The sequence below is a fragment of the Schistocerca serialis genome, chromosome 5, assembly GCF_023864345.2.
Source record: "Schistocerca serialis cubense isolate TAMUIC-IGC-003099 chromosome 5, iqSchSeri2.2, whole genome shotgun sequence".
NCBI classification, from domain to species: Eukaryota; Metazoa; Arthropoda; class Insecta; order Orthoptera; family Acrididae; genus Schistocerca; species Schistocerca serialis.
In genome coordinates this window covers 145,517,397-145,539,495 of record NC_064642.1, presented here as the reverse complement: position 1 = coordinate 145,539,495, position 22,099 = coordinate 145,517,397, and the positions used below count along the sequence as shown (strand labels likewise).

Below are 22,099 nucleotides of genomic sequence, written 5' to 3'. Positions count from 1 at the left end.
AATGTAGACTGGCAATGGCAAGGAAAGCGTTTCTGAAGAAGAGATATTTGTTAACATCGAGTATAGATCTAAGTGTCAGGAAGTTGTTTCTGAAAGTATTTGTATGGAGTGTAGCCATATATGGAAGTGAAACATGGACGGTAAATAGTTTGGACAAGAAGAGAATAGAAGCTTTTGAAATGTGGTGCTACAGAAGAATGCTGAGGATTAGATGGGTAGATCACATAACTAATGAGGAGGTATTGAATAGAACTGGGGAGTAGAGAAATTTGTGATGCAACTTGATTAGAAGAAGGGATCAGTTGGTAGGACATGTTGTGAGGCATCAAGGGATTGGAGGGCAGCGTGGAGGGTAAAATCGTAGAGGGAGACCAAGAGATGAATACGCTAAACAGATTCGGAAGGATTTAGGTTGCAGTAGGTACTGAGAGATGAAGAAGCTTGCACAGGATAGAGTAGCATGGAGAGCTGCATCAAACCAGTCTCTGGACTGAAGACCACAACAACAACATGATGACACCATTAGTAATTTGAGTAATTTGATTTGAAGAATTTGTTTGGGGAAATTAAAATTTATTTTCTCTCTCTCTCTCTCTCTGCGTGCGTGCGTGTGTGTTTTTTTAATCTTAAAACTTCAGAAAGGTAGCACAACATGTGAAACAATAAATGTTTTTTGCCAACTAACATGTTCAATAAATGGGTTTTTACATAAGAATAATTGCCACTGGCTGAACTCTTGCATGCCTGCAAAACAATTGTATACCTTGGGGGCATAACTGTACACAGTTGGTTGAGTATGTTCTTTAGTAGGACTCATTGGGCCCAAGTGCCTACTATACCACATGAGCCGTTTGGATCCTCCCGTCCAGCACCATTTTCCCAGAACTCCAGAGGTGGAAGTTTCTTCTCCAGCATATTGCATTCCACCAGCTTCCTATGCTTCATCTCTGTTAACCCCCCCCCCCCCCCCCCCCCCCCCCAATTTCCTACCCTTACATATTTCTTCATTGGTAGTACTTCCTTATTTACCGAACTTCCATCAGCTTTTTTGTTATTTTCCTGCTTTATTTTCATCTTTACCGTAACCTATTCTGTCACCTCCCTCATTATCTTCGTCTTGACTTGGGCTCACTTCAGGAGGGGGGGGGGGGGGGTTGTCCCTTTTAACTTAGAGTTGCAGAGACATCTCCTCCTTCCACCCTCCCAATCATATCCCTCTTTTCTCAGCGAGATAGGAACTAACATTTCTGGAAGCTAGGGATAGTCCTTGCCCTTTAAATGTGTCAATCATCAGTAATGGAATTTTAATAGTTTTGCAAGTCTAATCATTAACACACAAGTTGACACCTCAGAAATTGCACTTTATTGGAGCATTAAAATCTCTCGATGGATACTTCCTTTTACAACAAAAAAAACATCTGAAGCTAAACTAGTCTTTCTTTCTGGTTCCCAGTGTGGCTCCCCACATTAGGGGGTTGAAGTCATAATAATAGGGGAACCACTAATTTAGCGAGAGATTCAGAATAGTGAAGGATTTGAACTCCAAATGTTGCCTTAGGAGTTGCTGAAATTGTCAGTATAGAATCTAGGTCATGAACTGGTGTTTAAAATCCATAAAATATTAGACATGCTATCAGAGCTTAGAACAATTTGATCATTACACATAAAGGCAACTTATGTCTGTTTCATTCCTGAAGCCACACTTGTAGAATTGGCTGGCACACAACTCATTATCTAGTTCATCTCAAAAATATTAAATGGGAGGCAATAAAGTTTTGATAGCAGACCAGTCTAGCAAATGCATCTGATTTTCTTCAGCCACAAATTTCCCTCACTTGATTGGCAGATACAGTTCATATGAAATTACAGACTTTTGTTATCTGGGGAGCTTGCAAATTAAAATTATAGTCATAAACACCCACATTCAGTTTGCTGCCAATCAAAACGCAGACCATCACTCGTTCTCCACTACATCCACTACAGCCCACCATTTGTCAGACAACTCTGAGGTCCACACTCAACATAGTGACATTCAGGCAAATGACATTTCACTCCTTGTGTAGTACAAAGAAGGATGATTGTGACAGAATAACATTAAGTAGGGAGTAAGTTGGAAAACATGTAGTGTGAGTGGGTGGTTGTTTTCGTTTGTGCAGACGTTAAAGAGTAGGTGTGGAGTATGAGAAGATGGCAAGGTGTGATGACAAACTGCTTCACCTGCTGTGAGCAGAGGCTTTTACCTTTTCTTGTTGTGGCTTGGCAGTGGTTTGACCATTAGAGAGCAACCACAATCTCCAACAATAAAACAAGACTAGATGGTTTTGTGGAAGATGAAATATATTGTAATCTTGAATGTCATGTTGAGCCATAGAGGTGCATGTAGTATCAAAGTTGTGTTCTACTTTAATTCAGATGTCACTGTAATGATTTGTACACCCATTCAAGCAAATATATATTTGTAAAAGGAAAGTAGTGGACATGATTTTATGTGAGATGAGTAGAAGTTATGAAGAAGTTGGCCTTTCTTTGCCTTCACACGTGATTTCAGAGGCAGTGATTAGCAGGACCTCTACTTCAAGAGAATCAACTAAGGTGACTGGATTAAAAGAAAAAAGGTAAATATATCTGATGTTATGTTGGTTGATAAATCTTATGAAGTGTTCTGGCTCAACTTCAGCTAGCCTACAAGGAATGAGCCAGCAGCTACAATTTGTCAGGTGTCTCTGGGGTCCACACTCAACAGAGAGATAGTGACAAAAGAAGACTGTAATGAAGTGTGTGTGAACTTACAAGTGCCGGCCAAAGTGGCCGTGTGGTTAAAGGCGCTGCAGTCTGGAACCACAAGACCGCTATGGTCGCCGGTTCGAATCCAGCCTCGGGCATGGATGTTTGTGATGTCCTTAGGTTAGTTAGGTTTAACTAGTTCTAAGTTCTAGGGGACTAATGACCTCAGCAGTTGAGTCCCATAGTGCTTGGAGCCATTTTTTTGAACTTTCAAGTAATTACGCTTGGATATGTAGTTCGTATGATTACAGTCTGTTCACTGTAGTGTCTGGAAGGTTTTAGATGCTAGGTGTTTGTCAAAGAAGCAGTGGAGAATGTGAAAAGTTTCCGAGTGGAAACAGGCATACATGTGGAGAGTAAGGCAGAATATTGGTGGAGGCAAATATAGGTTCATTTCAGTAATAGAGACTGGTACGTACTGATATCAAACATCAAAAGTGTATGTATGAAACTCAGCATTGTGTAGAAGTGAAATATGAGCCATGGAAAGCTCAATAGAATGATGTCAGTTTTGACTGAAAGTAGAAGACATAATACTAGATGAGTGAAGAAATTTATGGGGAAACTTTATGATCTTTGAAAGTCTTGCAGAGATAATGGATATTTGTTGCAGTATGCATGCTTGGTGAAAAATTAGGATGATATAAGAAGAATTGGATATCAAGAGACTCGTAAAATACCTGGTGTCCGAGAAGATAAATCAGGAATATGCCTTGACATATGATAGTGCTTTTCATTGGCACGTAAAATTGAAAGATTGATTTCTAAAAAATTCTGTACAACCAAGCCAGTAATTATTACCAAACTCCGAAACAAGGCGTATAGCATGTGTTCAAAATTGATGGAATATGAGGTAAACATCCTTTAAGATAGTATCATTCATTCATTAGTTTAATTTTAACAGTTTAGATACTACTATGTAAAGCTCTGAATAAGAGCACCCAAAATTGCTAAAGAAAATGCATGAGATGTGCAGAAATCCTTCTAACATTTGCTAGTGAGTAGAATGTAGATGATTGAGTTTGAAGGCCCCTTGTTATCAGGATGTGTTGTATGCATGCATGTAAAATGAGTTATTGTGTTCAAGGAGTTTCTAAACAAGGGGATCATACCGAAACATATTACCAATTTGGCCCTAATTTCATGGTATAAGCAGGATGTGGCTGTAAACGAAAATGACAGAAGTGGGAACTCCAGATGGCCAAGGGTTAAAAAAAGGCATTTTTGTGAACCATTTATGTTAGCATAATTTCTAAACTCTTTTTTACTTTACTTACACAGCAAAAAATTGATGTAATACTCAATATTAGCTATTTATTAATATTTTCATTAAAGGCAAGAAAACGAAAGGCAAATAAATATCTGAGAAAGGATTTTACACACTACAGTCCACAAGGACTCTGCAAAAAACTTTGGAAGAAGAGATTATAATTTTAAAGTGTACAATCCCTTCCTGAAAACATATTTGCAATCATACACTTTCCTACGCCTTTCCTTCTCATGGCTTTTATGAAAACATCAATAAATGCAGTGTCGTCATCACCCCCCCCCCCCCCCCAAAAAAAAAAAAAAAAAAAAAAAAAAAAAAAAAAAAAAAAAAAACGCCTTGGCCTTCTGGAGCTTCCATTTCTGTCACTTTCATTTCTGGCCAAGACCTGCACATAACATGAACATGGATTAAATCAGCAATGATGAGTGGTTGCAGTTCCTTTGAAAGTAGCGAAGGTTAACTCTTAACTGTGAAATCTACTGTATCATATTGCTCATTATTCTTAACCATAACAACATGAATTGCCATGCTTCTCGCTGAAGAATTACCTGTGATCAACTTAAATTTCTTTGTTGTCTACTCAATAGACATAACCAATGCTGGAAATCACTTCTTTTTTTTTTTCCAAGGAGAACATCCTCATAAAAGTTTTTGTGTATAGTTTTCTTGTACATAATGAAAAAATTTATAAATTGTGTTTGGAATCACAATTGCCGTGAAAAGCATTAATGATGATGTATATGTTTGACACAATAATAATAATAATAATAATAATAATAAAGTTACCAGAAAAACTGTCCCACTAGTGTTCTTCATATGTCCGTAATCTCTCAGTATCTGGCATTAACATGGTACTGTTGCTTCCAATTTCAGAACAAGAGAGCAAGTAAATAAATATAGCAGATTTGTTGAGTGGTAGTCCTTGCTTCCAGTTCATACAATTCATAAAAATGCCACCTGATCTAGACATTGTCTTCAGACACTGTCATAAGTTACAATTATTTGGTATGTTTTTTAGTTTACTTGTACTTGCCAGTAATGTTCAGTTGAACCCACCTGCCCACAGTAATCCACAAATAGAACATTGTAGATAGTGTCTTAGCAACATGTGTAATGAAACTATTGAGTGCAAGTACTGGGAATATTTGCACAAAATAGAAGATAAGAAAAACATAAAAAAGTATGGAGAGTAAGATTTGCATAGCATGTGCTTGGATAATATAAAGTAAACACTCTCTTCTTTGGTTTCTTTTTTCAGGTTAATGATGGACTTCCCGTTTTTCTCAAAGGTGGGATTGTGGACAAAGTACTGTACCATACAACATTGGGACTTTGTGCTGTTGGACTTGGCATGACCTTCAAATTTTATTATGATATGGCAGTGCCTAGAAAGTTAGAAAGTAGATGTATTAGTTCTTTGTGTAAATGGGAGAGGTAGTTAGTGCAGGCAGATTCTCATTTCTGTAAGTTATTGCAGGTGACTGTACAAATCTGTAAATTGCATTTAATAAATACTGAGAAGTACTTAGTGTTTACAGTGAATTGTTACAAAGATTATTAACATTGTTTATTTTCTGTTTATTCTTAATTTGAATGTCATATCTTAAATAAATCTCATTGCTTGTTAAAAGTGCATTAATGTGATGGTTTCTGTTAACTGGCAACGGAGATGCAGACTTGGAACTTCACATCAGTCCAGCATACAGTTTTAAATCTGTATGACTGTAATGACTTAATATGTTTCTGTTTTATGTATATGTAACAATTGAGTAAAGAGAAGAAACATTATCTGAGATAAAACTGATGTACCTACTTCTATCTTACTTCCACCACCAAATACAAAACTGATGCTGTGAAGGAAGTTTGAAGATATTACTATTAGTTGGAAAGTTTTTGTTGATGATAAACCTTATAACCATAGAGTATTTCTGTACATTGACAAAAACAATAAAGAGAAAAGTATTTCGCAGTTTTTACGGATAAGAGTATGAAAGAAAAGAAAACCTCTGCTACTTGGTGGAGGCATGAAAGAGGTGAAGGCCAGCTGTTGTAAGAAGAATCAGGTAGCAAGCACTAGTTTGTTAATTTCAAGTCAGTGGCATGTTTTAACAAGGTAGTGGAGATTATAGGGTCTTCTTGCAACGACCATGTTGTTAACGCAGGAGGCCTTTTTCATGTACCAAGATTGAAGTATCTTAAAAAAAAAAAAAAATTGTTTGTCTTAATGAGAGCTCCAGCTGAACAGATCTGAGAGGCAGGATAATGCGGCCTTCAGTGGACCGTTGCTGTGAGTTAATGGTTGGAATGTCCAGTTTGGTTCATGTTGTAACAATCTCAACTGTGTAACAGTAATTTTCCGTGCGTCCTAATAACAGCAGCTGAAATTGTTTGCAGAGGATGCTGTCATTTATCATCATCAGATGATCAAAACAAATTGCAAAATGACTAAGGTGCAAAAAATGGCAATTGACTCTAAATAATGAAAAGTGTGAAATCCTCCACATGAATACGAAACAGAATCCTCCAAGTTTTGGATGCACAATCAGTTACATAAATCTGATGGCTGTAAATTCAACTAAATACTTGGGGATTACAATTACAAATAACTTAAATTGGAATGCTAACATAGGTAATGTTGTGGGTAAAGCAAACCAGACTAGGATTGACTGGCAAAATACTAAGGAATACTAAAGAGAAGGCCTACGCTAAACTCGTACCTCCTTTTCTAAAGTACTGGCAGGTGGTGTGGGATCCACGTCAGATAGGATCAACAGAAGACATCAAATAGCTCAAAGAAGGGCAACTCAATTTGTACTACTGTGAAATAGGGGAGAGAGAGCCACAGGTACGTGAATTTGTGTGACAATCGCTAAAACGAAGGCATTTTTTGTTGCAACAGGATCTTCTCATGAAATTTCAATCGCTAACTTTCTCCTCAAGAGCGTGAAAATATTTTCTTGTTGTCTTCCTACATAGGGAGGAATGATTCTCATACTAAAAGAAATCAGAGCTTTCACAGGACAATTTTAGTATCCGTTTCACCTGTGCTCTATTAGAGAATGGAACGGTAGAGAAATAGCTGAATGTGATTCGTTTAACCCTCTGCCTGGCACTGAATTGCAGAGTAATCGTGTAGACATAGAAGTAGCAGTCTGGGGTGGAGTAGGGAAAGGGGGGGGGGGGGGGTGGAATATCAGGGTGCAGATGGAGGGAGGAGAAGTGTTGTGTGGCAGAGCATGTAGGGACTAAGTGGAGCAATCTCTGTTGATCCATTGTGGACATGGGGCAGTGTTTGGTCAAGTATTTAACAATGAAATTCGCCAACAGCTGTGCAGTTGAGTTGTTATTTTATTTTTAAAAATAAAATAAATTAACAATTCAATTGCATGACTGTTGGCAAACTTCATTGTTAAATAAATGGAGCAATGTCGGGAGGCTGAGGGGCAGGAAAGTGGAGGGAGCAGAAAAGGAGAGTAACAGGGAAGGGTAAAGACAGAGGGTGGCACACAGTGATGGTAAGGGGCCATGAATAGGGAGGAGGTGATAGGATAGGGGGTGGAAGCTGTTGGACACAGGGTAAGTTACCATAGGTTGTAAACAGGATAATGTATGGAGTAGAGAACACATTGTAAGTGCAATTCCTACCTGTGCATTTCAAAAAAAGCTGGTGCTGGAGGGAAGGATCCAGATGCCCCACGTCGTGAAGCAGCTGTTGAGATCCCGCATGTAATTTATGTTCAGCTGTATGTTGTGCCACAGGGTGGCCTACCATGCTCTTAGCCATAGTTCGGCAGTAGTTGTTCATTCTCACAGCTGTGCAATGATTGCTGCAGAGCTGTTGTATGATATGGCTGCTATCATAGGTTGCAGGGCCTCTGATGTGGTATGATAAGCCTATGAAAAGATATGAGTAGGAAGTGTTGGGGGGGGGGGGGTGGATTGAGGTCTTCCACATGGATGTGATCCCTGTGGCAGGAGGTTGGGATCAGGAGTGGCATAGAGATGTACTAGGATGCGTGACAGAGGATGTGGTTCAGTTTCTCCAGGGTGGTATTGGGTAAGGAAGGGAACTCCTTTGTTTTGTAGCTGGTTCTTGGTGTTGTGGGAGGATAGGGCATGTGTGGGGGGAGGGAGGTAGGGGGGGGGGTGAGAGAGATTTGTTTGCAGACCATGCCTGGGGGATAGTGCCTGTCTGCAAAGGCTTGATGAGATCTTCAGCATTCTGGTCAAGAGAGTGCTTGTCACTGCAGGTATGCCACCCACAGGTGGCCAGGTTGTACGGGAGGGATCTTTTCATGTGAAAGGGGTGACAGTTGTCTAAGTGGAGGTGATTGGTGGGTCCAGTGTGGGCTAAGCCATTGGAGAGGTGGTGGTAAACATCCAGGAAGGTGGCACGCTGGGTTGAGGAGGACCAGGTGAAGTGGGTAGTAGAGAAGGTGTTAAGCTTGTGAAGGAATGAAGATACGGTGTCGTGGCCCTGAATCCAGATCATGAAAGATGATGTCTTCAGTGAAACCGAACCAGTCCAGGGATTTTTGGTTTTGGGAGGCTGGGAAAGTTCCCTATAGACACCTCATAAACAGGTTGACATATGAGGGTGTCGTTGCCCATGGTTGTCATGAATTTGCTTGTATATTTTCTCTTCGGAATAGTTGTTATGCACTAGGATAAAGTTAATTAGGCATATGAGGAATGAGGCAGTGTGTGTGGAGTCTGAAGGATGTTGGGAGAGGCAATGTTAAAGAGTGGTAAGACTGGTGTATAGGGACCAGGTGTCAACTGTGCCAAGTAGGGATTCAGGAGATAAAGTGTGGGGATTTTAGAGGAAGTGGTTGGTGTCTTTGATGTGGGAGTCTAGATTTTGGGCAGTTGGTTGGATGCATTTGTCAATGAGGGCCAAAATTCTGTCAGTGGGGGCACAATAAACAGTTCCAATGGGATGTTCAGAGTTTGGTTTGTGGATTTTTGGGGACTATGTAGGTGCATAGTCCCCAAAATCCACAAACCAAACTGGCGTAGGGGTGAGGAGGGAAATTGATTCAGGGAAGAGGTTCTGGGTAGGGTCTAACACTGTAAGTAGGGATTGCAGATTATGGTGGCCTCCTGGGAGGTAATCACTCTGGCAGTGTTAATAGGTGTAATAATCACTGTGATTAATGATAACAGTGGTGTAATCTTTGTTTGCATGTAGGATGATTAAGTCAGGATTTGTTTTGATGTTTTGTGTGGCTGTCTTTTCTACTGCTGAAAGGCTGGTGTTCTTTGGAGTGGTGCTGGGGAAGGATGATGAGACCACGTTGGATGTAAGGAATTCCTGGAAAGGTATCCATGGGTTGCTTAGGTGGGAGGATCACAGTTGGATGTCAGTATAAACGGAGAGGCAGGTTTCAGTGTTAGGATATGGTAGACTTTGGATGGAGAGATTAGTGGCAAAGAAGTGTTTCCCTTTAAGTGATTTGGAGGAGAAGAGTAGGTCTTTGACAAGTTCAGCATGGTTAAATTCGGCTGTTGGGCTAAACGTGATGCCTTTGGATAGGACAAATTCCTGTGGGGCTGAGGTGGAAAGGTGAAAAACAGTGTTCCGGGAATGTTTCGGCTCTAGATTTAGTGGCGTGTCGGTAGGGTGTTTTGGGGATGTGGCAAGTTGAAAATTTTACCTGGGCAGAGTCAGTGTGTTATGAAGGGTTGATAAAGAGCAGCACTTTGGGTTGGATAGGTTTGGATAGTGGTGTCCCAAGGTGGCAGTAGGGTAATTTACTGAGGTGGTGTTTAGAGTGCTCCTCCAGGTGCTGGAGAGCAGGGGATTCAATTCAAGAAAAGCAATGTATGTAGGAGGGTTTGCATGGTAGCATTATCTGGCAGAGGGGACAGATATGGTTCTGAGATGACTATGCCAGGGAGACATGCTTTTGCAGTACCAGGTTTGTGAAGGAGAAGGCTTTGGTCAAAAGCTTAATTTGTAGTAGTCTTTTTATTGTGAGTGTCTGTTAACTCTCCATGTCGACTTCATGGTGAGTAGCAATCTATCCTTTCCCTAATATTGTGGATATTCCAATGTGGAGTTCCTATTGTTCGATTTTGACTAACAGCTATTTTCTAAAGCATTACTCTTCTTAGTACCTGACTTCCGAACTATGCTGTATCAACAATCTCGTCCTCGCACAACATATGGCTACATGACCATGCAGATTGTTGGTGCTGCATCTCATGCCTCAAACCCTAAACAACAATAGTTGTAATTATTCCTATTGATCACATTTCCTCCCCCATTCTCATGTATTTTCATGTTTTATTTTGTACACCCACCCTTGCCATACTAACTTGTGAATCTTGACCAAACCAATCCCTCCCATTTTCCCTTATCCCAACATGGGCATATTCCTGTACCTCATTCATTCCTTTTCTCTTGCATTTTTTGTCTGTTTCTTTGTATTTGTAAATTTTTACGTACTTGCGTGTACTTTTGTGTGTCTGTATCTATTTTTACGTGTCTTTCCTGTTATCAGTCTTCTCTCACAACCACCCAAACCTTCATTTGTCCAATTCTGCGTCATTCCCATCTCCCCAAGGCCATCCCAACAACAAAGGACCCCTGCTCCTTCTTTCAGCACTAGTTTAGAAAAGTATCCCTTTCCCTGGCTAAAACCCAGTCCCACATCTGTTCCTTAAATGCTGCCAAAACCATGGAACCCCACCCGCTTCCACCCCCCCCCCTCCCTCCCCCCCCCCCCCCCCCCCCAATGGCCTAACCTTAAAGTTCCTTTCTCTGGATCCTACCCCTCCTGTCACAGTGACCTTCACCTTTTCAGATTCCACCAGTCTCTGGTCTTCACAAAACTGGTACTGCTAAACCATATCTCCATGGCACAGGTATCCCAGAACCACCTTTGTGCCTTCCACTAGGTACTGCTACTGTGCAGTCCCTGCTACACGCATAACATATCTAAAACTGAATGCCCTGCTCTCCAGCATCTGGAGGAGCATTTCCAACACCACTTTCGTAAGCTTATGGAACCCGCTGACATCTTACTGCTGCCTTGGGGCACCACTATCCAACCCCTATCCTACCCACAGTGTTTCTCTTCATCAACCCCTCATAGCTCTCGGACACTGCCTAGGTGAAATATTTTCAGTTTGCCACATCCCCAAAACTCCCTAACAGCACTCCTAAACCCAGAGTAGATTCATTCACAGAACACTGTTGTTAACCTTTCCACAAAATCCTCAGCCCCATAGAAGTTTGTCCTCTACAAAGGAATTGTCCTGAGCTCTACAGCCAAATTTAACCAATCTGAACTTGGCAAAGACCTACTCTCCTTCAGCCAATCTCTGCAATGGAAATGATTGCTTTCCCACCTATTCCTCCAACCACAGGCAACCTAATACCAATATTGAACCCTGTCTCTCAGTGCATATCACCATCCAACTGTGAGCCTACTATCTAATCACCCCTGGTCACCTTCCAGGAATTCCTTACTTCCAACTTGGCTTCATGACCTTTCCCCAAGTCCTTTCCTAAGAACACACTTCTTTCAGTAGAAGGAAGGACAGTCGTATGCAACCTCAAAACAAATCCTGAAATAACCATCCTTTATGCAGACAAAGGTTCCACCACTGTCATTATGAATCAGTCACTGCCTCTGCCAATTATGACTCCTTCACCAATAAATGCTGCCAGAGTGATCCCATCCTAGAAGTCCAACATTACCACCAATCCTTGCTTAAAGTCTTAGGTCCTCCCCCGAATCCATTTGCATCCTCACTCCTATGACACCTCGCACACCCACCTTCTACTTGCTCCCCAAAATCCACAAACCCAACAATCCTGGACGCCCCATTGTGGCTGGTTATTGTGCCCCCACGGAAAGAATTTCAGCCCTCACACCTTCAACCAATTGCCCATAATCTAGCCTCCCATGTCAGATACACCAACCACCTTCACAGATTCTGCATCATCCCAATCCCTTTACATCCTTGATTGCTAATCATCGCTGTTGATGCCACCTCCCTATACACCAACATCCCTCATGCCCATGGTCTTAGCACTATTGAATGCTATCTTTCCCAACGTCCTTCAGACTCCAAACCCACCATATCATTTCTTTTACATCTTACTAATTTTTCCCTAACCCACAACTGCTTTCCTTTGAAGGGAAGGTATATAAACAAATCTGCAGCACAGCCAAGGGCACCTCATGGCACCCAAATATGCCAACGTTCTTATGGATCATGTAGAGGAAACCTTCCTAGCCTCCTTGTGTGGTTCAAGTCCAATTATGTTATCTTCATGACATGGACTCAGGACCAAGATGCCCTATCTTCATTCCTTCAACAAGCTCAACACCTTCTTTCTCACCTCACCTCATCTCACCTCACCTGGTCTATTTCAATAGATTTCTTTGCCATTTCCCCACACAACCCCAATCCTCCCACCACCACCACCACCAAGAACCAGCTACAAAGAGATTCCCCTTTCGTCACCCAATACCACCCTGGACTGGAGCAACTGAACCACATGCTTCATCAGGGTTTTGATTGCATATCAAGGTGCCCTGAAATGAGGGACAACCTACCCTTACCATCTCTCCTAAAGCACTCTTCCATCACCCACCCAATCTCCACAGCACCCTAGTCCATCCCTGTGCTACTCCCAATATGAACTGCTTGCCACGAGGATCATATCCCTGTGAAGACCCGGGTGCAAGACCTGCCTAATCCATCCACCTAGCACTTTGTATTCCAGCTCTGTCACAGGCTCACCCCTCCCTACCCATCAGAAGCTGGGCCACCTGTGAAAGCAATACCAGCTCTGCTGCAATCATTGCTCAACTTTTTATATTGGTATGATTACCAACCTGCTATCCACTAAGCTGAATGACCACCCTCTGGCACAACATGCAGCCGAACATAGCATGCTCGATTTCAATGGCTGCTTCACAAAGTTACCCATCTGGATCCTCCTCTTCACTACCAGCTTTTCTAAACTTCACAGATGGAGGAGTTATCCTTACAGTACACTCTCTGCTCCAGAAATTATCCCAGCCACAAACTGTGGTAACCTACTATCCCCACACCCTCCACCCAATAGTTTCCACACCCTCTCTGTCCCATCACCTCCCTTTTCACACATCTACTCACTGTGTGCCACACTGCCAATGTGCTTGTGACTTTCAGCGTACACAGAAAATGAATTCTCTTCACGGTAGATCTGCTATCTGCAGGTAGCTAGGCTATAAGGGAACACATTCTGACACACACAGTCCAGTTATAAGCTCATTGACATTAAATGTGAGGTTTGAAGAATTCATGGTGGCATTGAAAGAATTACAGTTTCCTAAATGTTTTGAGGACACTGCCAATTTTACATCAGATTACGAGACCATTTCTGTTGAAAGTATCCCTGTGCGTGTGCAGATGTAATTGATTGTCTTGCAAGGTAATTCTTGTTTAAAAGAAAAATCCTTTTACGTTAAAACTGCCCACGACTTCGACATTACTTTCCTTGGGTGGAGATTCCATGTCTCCATAATGAGGTTGCAAAAGTGGTATAATATTTAAACATGCATGTGTGAAAGACCTTTTTTATTTACAAAACAAGATTACGTGGGAACCTAAGTGTGAAAATCTATGCTGACAGTTCGTACAAGATAAAAATTATGTCTTCAGCATGTCAAAACTAATTAAATAACACTAAAAATTTATTTTGCTTGTGATCTATGTCGTTGATACATGTGAAATATGAAACAGTCGGAGCAGTGCAACTGCATTGCCATTTAAATGCAACGTGTTCGCAGTTTCCCCTCTGCTCCCTCCTGATGATTGGACTGTTGGGTGGCAGTGGGGGAAGTGTGCACTGAGGCTGACTGCTATGCCACTCATATAGGGCAGCCCTCAGAAGTTCAGCATTTGTCTGTTGGTTACGGGCTTGATAATCCTGGGATTCCTGAGCTCTGGGCGTGCTTCAGTGACTACCGTGTAGTGAGGCAGTGGAATGTGCTGTGTCACAGGGAATGGGGATCTTGGGTTGACCACCCAGTTCACAAGGACAGTAAAAACATCTATATAAAAACCCTCGGTCTCAGGTGTGCTGCTTGCTGATGAGTTGCATGGCTGTTGAGGTGGAACAGTGCTTAGTGGGCATCCTCTGGAGAACCTGTCACACCTAAGTTGTATAATGCTTGCCCCGGCACGTGAGCTTATATCTAGGTGGACTTTTATTTCCTTAGCTGCTCGTGGGACCGGTATGGGTCCTTCGAAATGTTCTCTTCCTCCTCCTCCAAGTGGAAAGGGTGGGCTGCTGGTAGGTACCAACAAACTATAAAATGAGGGCTTGTGCAGCCAGTCTTCCTCATTCTGGACTTGTTCGGAGTGGTGGTATTTAAAGTAACAGAACACAAGCTGCTAGTCAGAATGTGGTCTTCATAGTCAAGTGGAAAAAGGGCAGTTTTGAGAAGGTTTTGCCCTTCTACACTCCTGGAAATGGAAAAAAGAACACATTGACACCGGTGTGTCAGACCCACCATACTTGCTCCGGACACTGCGAGAGGGCTGTACAAGCAATGATCACACGCACGGCACAGCGGACACACCAGGAACCGCGGTGTTGGCCGTCGAATGGCGCTAGCTGCGCAGCATTTGTGCACCGCCGCCGTCAGTGTCGGCCAGTTTGCCGTGGCATATGGAGCTCCATCACAGTCTTTAACACTGGTAGCATGCCGCGACAGCGTGGACGTGAACCATATGTGCAGTTGACGGACTTTGAGCGAGGGCGTATAGTGGGCATGCGGGAGGCCGGGTGGACGTACCGCCGAATTGCTCAACACGTGGGGCGTGAGGTCTCCACAGTACATCGATGTTGTCGCCAGTGGTCGGCGGAAGGTGCACGTGCCCGTCGACCTGGGACCGGACCGCAGCGACGCACGGATACACGCCAAGACCGTAAGATCCTACGCAGTGCCGTAGGGGACCGCACCGCCACTTCCCAGCAAATTAGGGACACTGTTGCTCCTGGGGTATCGGCGAGGACCATTCGCAACCGTCTCCATGAAGCTGGGCTACGGTCCCGCACACCGTTAGGCCGTCTTCCGCTCACGCCCCAACATCGTGCAGCCCGCCTCCAGTGGTTTCGCGACAGGCGTGAATGGAGGGACGAATGGAGACGTGTCGTCTTCAGCGATGAGAGTCGCTTTTGCCTTGGTGCCAATGATGGTCGTATGCGTGTTTGGCGCCGTGCAGGTGAGCGCCACAATCAGGACCGCATACGACCGAGGCACACAGGGCCAACACCCGGCATCATGGTGTGGGGAGCGATCTCCTACACTGGCCGTACACCACTGGTGATTGTCGAGGGGACACTGAATAGTTCACGGTACATCCAAACTGTCATCGAACCCATCGTTCTACCATTCCTAGACCGGCAAGGGAACTTGCTGTTCCAACAGGACAATGCACGTCCGCATGTATCCCGTGCCACCCAACGTGCTCTAGAAGGTGTAAGTCAACTACCCTGGCCAGCAAGATCTCCGGATCTGTCCCCCATTGAGCATGTTTGGGACTGGATGAAGCGTCGTCTCACGCGGTCTGCACGTCCAGCACGAACGCTGGTCCAACTGAGGCGCCAGGTGGAAATGGCATGGCAAGCCGTTCCACAGGACTACATCCAGCATCTCTACGATCGTCTCCATGGGAGAATAGCAGCCTGCATTGCCGCGAAAGGTGGATATACACTGTACTAGTGCCGACATTGTGCATGCTCTGTTGCCTGTGTCTATGTGCCTGTGGTTCTGTCAGTGTGATCATGTGATGTATCTGGCCCCAGGAATGTGTCAATAAAGTTTCCCCTTCCTGGGACAATGAATTCACGGTGTTCTTATTTCAATTTCCAGGAGTGTATATCCAAAAGGGCTTAGAGGGAATCTGTGGCTCTTTAAAGTCAGTCAGGTGCTTGTGCATCAGGATGTTGTTGATGGAAACTTCTAATTCCCAGAAAGCAGTGAACCTCCAAACAGCTAGATGTCTTGGTGAGTAGGCAGTAGAGACAGAACTGCACACCACCTAGAACTACAGCAAAGGTGTTGTGACTTGCATGGATCTCATTGACATTCCCAGAAAGTTGGCCCAAGACAGCATTGCTGATGTGCGAAGTATAAAGAAAAGGGTGGATGGCAATCTAGTGAAATTGGACTCCTTTATACTTACTTTCAACAGCACGAAACTCTAGAGCATGTTGTGGAGGCTTCCTTTGCCTCAGCATGAAGCCTTATTTCCCCAACCCAATGTGCTGTTTTAAGTTTGGGCACACTACTGTCAAATGTAAGGGAGAAGCCACTTGTGGCAAAAGTGGAAAGGTCATCCATGAAGGAGCTGTTCAACTTCTGTAAAGTGTGTGAACTGCTCTGGGGATCACCCTGTATGCAGTAGTGTCTTTCTTCAAGAAAAGAAGATACAAGAGATCAAAACCACTAAACATATCTCGTATGGAGAGACTAAAAAGATCTATGAGGCCATGTAGTCCATGATGTTTGTACCTCCTTTGCATCTGTTGTTAAACGGCCAGTCCCTAAAACTGATGCTGCTACACAAATGGAGGTTGCCAGTGTTAGCGCAAGTACCTCTGTCAGTGCATTTGTTCTGCTGCAGTTATTTTGAAGCCCATACCTCACCCTAGAATAGCAGACAAGCTTGTGGTTACTGCTATTGTGGAGCTCCCTGCCCCTCCAAAGGTTCAGCCTGGTTGACTGTCCAGTGCTGTTACTACCACAGCCCTGGTTGTGGCTCCAGAGCCCACCCAGGGCAAAAAATCATAGACAAAGTATCAACCACAGACAGAGCCGAAAAGTCAAATGTCCGATGATGTTGAGATGATCCTCTGACGTATCTCTTGATTACTCTACAGAGCTAATGGACCTTGGTGTTTGACTGGGGCCATCATCTCGCCCCAAAGGTGAGCCTCCTCACGTGGTAGGCTCCACTCCCAGGTAGAAAGACAGGGTGAAAGTGCAAGTGGACTTCAGATCCAATTACCCTCTCCATGTGGAAGCTGGAATTGACACTATCTGAGACTTGTGATACTGTACCTGGTCATGATCAAATCTGGTACTGCATGCGTTTGACATTTGCTAGCAACATCAAACGAAATCGTGCTTGAATGTTTCAGTCTTACATATGAGGGTGAGTCAAATGAAAACCTTAAATATTTTTTGCGCAGAAGTGGTACAAAGCACTTTTTTTATGTCCCAAGTTGGTGATATGCTTTTGGATTGTTTTGGGCAGGAGAATGGTGTTCCCCAGGGCAGTGTTTTAAGCAGGTTGGTTGGTTGATTTGTGGGAGGGGCCAAGCAACGAGGTCATTGGTTCCATCGGATTAGATCAGGATGGGGAAGGAAGTCGGTCGTGCCCTTTCAAAGAAACCATCCCAGCATTTGTCTGAAGCGATTGAGGAAAATCATGGAAAACTTAAATCAGGATAGCCGAATGTGGGTTTGAACTACCATCCTCTCGAATGTGAGTCCCGTGTGCTAACAACTGTGCCGCTTCGCTCTGTGGTGTTTTGTTACCTCTTTGCCTTAGCCATAAGCAGTATCACAACTACAGTAAGGAGTCCTGTACAATGCAGTGGACAATTGTGCTGTTTTCTGTTCCTTCTCCAGTTGTCACCACACCTTGTAGTGATTCAAGAATTTCTGTGTATATTCTAGAACCACTCAGCCTTCTACCATCTCGAACACGATATTCTAGATACGAATGTGGGATGGTAATATCCTACCTACTGCGCATCACATGTTTGTGTGTGCAGGTTTAAAATCAGGCGCGGGAAGAAAGTAGACTCAGCGGTCAAACGGCACCAACAAGTACCTGCCGGGCAATGCATAGATGTGTTAGTGAGTGTGTAAGGAAGAACCATGCAGTTTACATGCCGCTCTGTGCTTATTGTGTCAGTGACTATTGTTAATTGAAACAAGAACAGTTGAAAAAGTGCTCTTGGAGACTCTTGACTCAGCCTTGGTAGAGGCAAGACGCGTTTTCTGATTAATTTTAAGAAAGTCGTAGTAGTCAAGCCAATATTCTTTTAACTGTAGCTCATTTTGTTTCTAATGTTCGACAGAACGAGGTACTTACAGAAAGTTACATATGTATATTGAAAGTGTGAATTATATTGTGCATGAAAGTCAAATATATTGTTAACTGATGAAAAGGAAAGTTTGTATGTCTACTTTCGCACTTTAAGTCATCACAAAACGTTAGAACGTGGCGACCTGCGTGAAAGGACAAAAAAAAAACAACGGGAATTTTCAGTTCAAAATGAGTAAAGAATCTGTTGTGTGTTGCCATAGCAACTAAACATAATACGACAAGGGATTTACTCTGAGACATTGGAATATGTTCAAGTATCTAATGGAGCAAAATTTGAATGAAAAATGGTGAAGACATAAAAAAGTCACAACAATAAAAACAGCGAAGAAGGTTTCTATGTATTTGTCTAAGAAGTAGTATGGGTAGAACACTTCAACCAAAAAGGTCCAGTGCGGGAAGTATACAGCTCACACACACATCGTGGGGACGTAGACGCGGAAACCAAAGTACATCTGAGGCCACTGGTGCCAGCTGCTGTTCACCTGTGCTGACCTGCCTCCACATCTGCTCACCTATGCTTCGAGAATTCTACACCGGGTGAGCGTGGAACAAAACTTCATTACTTTAATATGAAGTGGTAACAGATACTGTTGAGTAAACTTTGTGTAATTATCATATTTAAAGTTAGTTTTAAATGCTTACAAGAGCTAAAGCATACAAGAGTATGGAAAATATACAACAGGCTGGGGAAACTCTAGACCCAGCTATTGCCGTGAAAGTTATCAAAGAGGTGCCTAACTAGGCTGAGTTGATAAATTTAATCAAAGCTCAGAGTCTTAAGTTAGTTATTAGATACACAACTAGGCTCAGTAAATTTTCAGTTAAATGCTTAGTCTTAAGTTAAACTCATTAGGTTCGCAATTAAATTCCCAAAGTGAAACTTTAAATGCTCAGAGGGAAATTCTAAATATTCAAAGATCAAATTTAGGTTTGTTAAGTGCAAACTAGACACTCGAAGTAAAGAATTTAGTAAACTATACGAAGGCATGGGTGCTTTGGAGACTGAATTTGACACTTTAAGTACTAAAGTAGAGAATTTAAAAATAGAACGAGCTGACAAATTCTTTAACCACTCATATAAATCATATGTTGGCTGACCTTATAAACAGAATGACAATTAGCAAGATCTGTCAAAAAGGTTAGAACTGGACATTGAGGACAAATGTAACAATGTAGAATCAGAACTTATTGAAAAGTTAGGATCTATTGACAATGTGTTCAATATTAAATATAATGATGTAAGGCGTGGTTTGTATACTTTGAAAGAGAGTGTAGAGAAGAATAATGAGTTGATGCCAGTCATTCAGTCGCAAATTACAGTTGTCAGTACACAAGTAGATAATGTAGAACAGAATTTCAAAGAGAAAATATCCAACTCTGATATTATAAATGTAATTAGTTTCGAGGAACAATTTGGAGAAACTAGATCAAAAAGTTACCAAGAGAATAACATCCGGGAACATATGACCTATTCTTTCATCCAAACTTAATGATACCAGGAAGGGTATGGACGACCTGTGGAAAGAGATTAAGGTAGAAAAAAGGGTATCTTCACCTAATGTTGTATTAACTAGTGAAGCTGAAGCTGTGACTGATTTACAATGGGGAGCTAATTCAGGGTTTCTAGACAATTCCCTAAATTTAAGCTGGACAGAGAGGTACATCTGACCCATTTCTTAAAAAGATTTAACCAAGCTTTGCCAAAAAAATTGGAAAGATTCCAAGAAGATAAAATTGCTGTGGGATACCTTCTAGAGAGAGCCTCAGAATGGGGAACAGTAAATATTGAGAATTTTTCTTCTCGGGGAGACTTTCAAAAGAAATTTAAAGAAAATTACTGGTCTGCCAGTGCACAAGAAAAGTTAGTATCAGATCGATGGGACACAGGCAGAGTCATTATCCCCCAGGGACGTTAACATTCTGAGTTAACAGGCAGAGTGATGACCATCGGATCCCGAGTTGTTTTCGGTTTTCTTCCAAAATAGTTTTCTTGCACTGAATTCCTTTAAAATCTAAAATTATCCTATAATCTTATTGCTTAAAAAACCAGATATGACCATAAAATAGAGAACAACTTAAGAGGATCAGAAAAAAGGTGATATCTAGACAAAATAAACTGAATAAGTAGTGTATTTGTGGAAAATGTAATATGACATGACTAATTGAACAATTGTTATACTGAAGTGTATAGCTTTTCTATTTTGTACAGAGTATTTTATACATTTTATGAGATGTGATATAGATAAGTGTTTGTACACTTCTGGAAATTGAAATAAGAACACCGTGAATTCATTGTCCCAGGAAGGGGAAACTTTATTGACACATTCCTGGGGTCAGATACATCACATGATCACACTGACAGAACCACAGGCACATAGATACAGGCAACAGAGCATGCACAATGTCGGCACTAGTACAGTGTATATCCACCTTTCGCAGCAATACAGGCTGCTATTCTCCCATGGAGACGATCGTAGAGATGCTGGATGTAGTCCTGTGGAACGGCTTGCCATGCCATTTCCACCTGGCGCCTCAGTTGGATCAGCGTTCGTGCTGGACGTGCAGACCGCGTGAGACGACGTTTCATCCAGTCCCAAACATGCTCAATGGGGGACAGATCCGGAGATCTTGCTGGCCAGGGTAGTTGACTTACACCTTCTAGAGCACGTTGGGTGGCACGGGATACATGCGGACGTGCATTGTCCTGTTGGAACAGCAAGTTCCCTTGCCGGTCTAGGAAAGGTAGAACGATGGGTTCGATGACGGTTTGGATGTACCGTGCACTATTCAGTGTCCCCTCAACGATCACCAGTGGTGTACGGCCAGTGTAGGAGATCGCTCCCCACACCATGATGCCGGGTGTTGGCCCTGTGTGCCTCGGTCGTATGCAGTCCTGATTGTGGCGCTCACCTGCACGGCGCCAAACACGCATACGACCATCATTGGCACCAAGGCAAAAGCGACTCTCATCGCTGAAGACGACACGTCTCCATTCGTCCCTCCATTCACGCCTGTCGCGACACCACTGGAGGTAGGCTGCACGATGTTGGGGCGTGAGCGGAAGACGGCCTAGCGGTGTGCGGGACCGTAGCCCAGCTTCATGGATACGGTTGCGAATGGTTCTCGCCGATACCCCAGGAGCAACAGTGTCCCTAATTTGCTGGGAAGTGGCGGTGCGGTCCCCTACGGCACTGCGTAGGATCCTACGGTCTTGGCGTGCATCCGTGCGTCGCTGCGGTCCGGTCCCAGGTCGACGGGCACGTGCACCTTCCGCCGACCACTGGCGACAACATCGATGTACTGTGGAGACCTCACGCCCCACGTGTTGAGCAATTCGGCGGTACGTCCACCCGGCCTCCCGCATGCCCACTATACGCCCTCACTCAAAGTCCGTCAACTGCACATACGGTTCACGTCCACGCTGTCGCGGCATGCTACCAGTGTTGAAGACTGCGATGGAGCTCCGTATGCCACGGCAAACTGGCTGACACTGACGGCGGCGGTGCACAAATGCTGCGCAGCTAGCGCCATTCGACGGCCAACACCGCGGTTCCTGGTGTGTCCGCTGTGCCGTGCGTGTGATCATTGCTTGTACAGCCCTCTCGCAGTGTCCGGAGCAAGTATGGTGGGTCTGACACACCGGTGTCAATGTGTTCTTTTTTCCATTTCCAGGAGTGTATAAATTTTGAAAGAGGTGGGTATTGTAGCTAAAAGCATGATTCATAAGAACAAATTACGTGACTAACACAAAACACATATCGCACCTCACAAACAAGTGTGCCTGATTCTTCATCATTTGCCATTTCCATAGGGTTGCTAGGATTTCCTTCGGGGACCTCGACGTTGAAGGTGGGCCAAGTCTGTTCTGTAGGCGATGATTTAACAACAAACCTCTCGGCGTCTCACTCGAGT

At 43.3% G+C, this 22,099-nt stretch overlaps 1 protein-coding gene across 1 annotated transcript in view; it reads left to right on the top strand.

The window, feature by feature from the left end:
* LOC126481811 (uncharacterized) overlaps positions 1–22,099 on the top strand; it is a 49,468-nt gene that overhangs the window by 15,445 nt on the left and 11,924 nt on the right. The window contains exon 3 of the mRNA XM_050105767.1: positions 5,313–5,454. Within this exon, the coding sequence (XP_049961724.1) occupies positions 5,313–5,454 (142 nt within the window). The remainder of the gene's footprint in view (positions 1–5,312; positions 5,455–22,099) is intronic.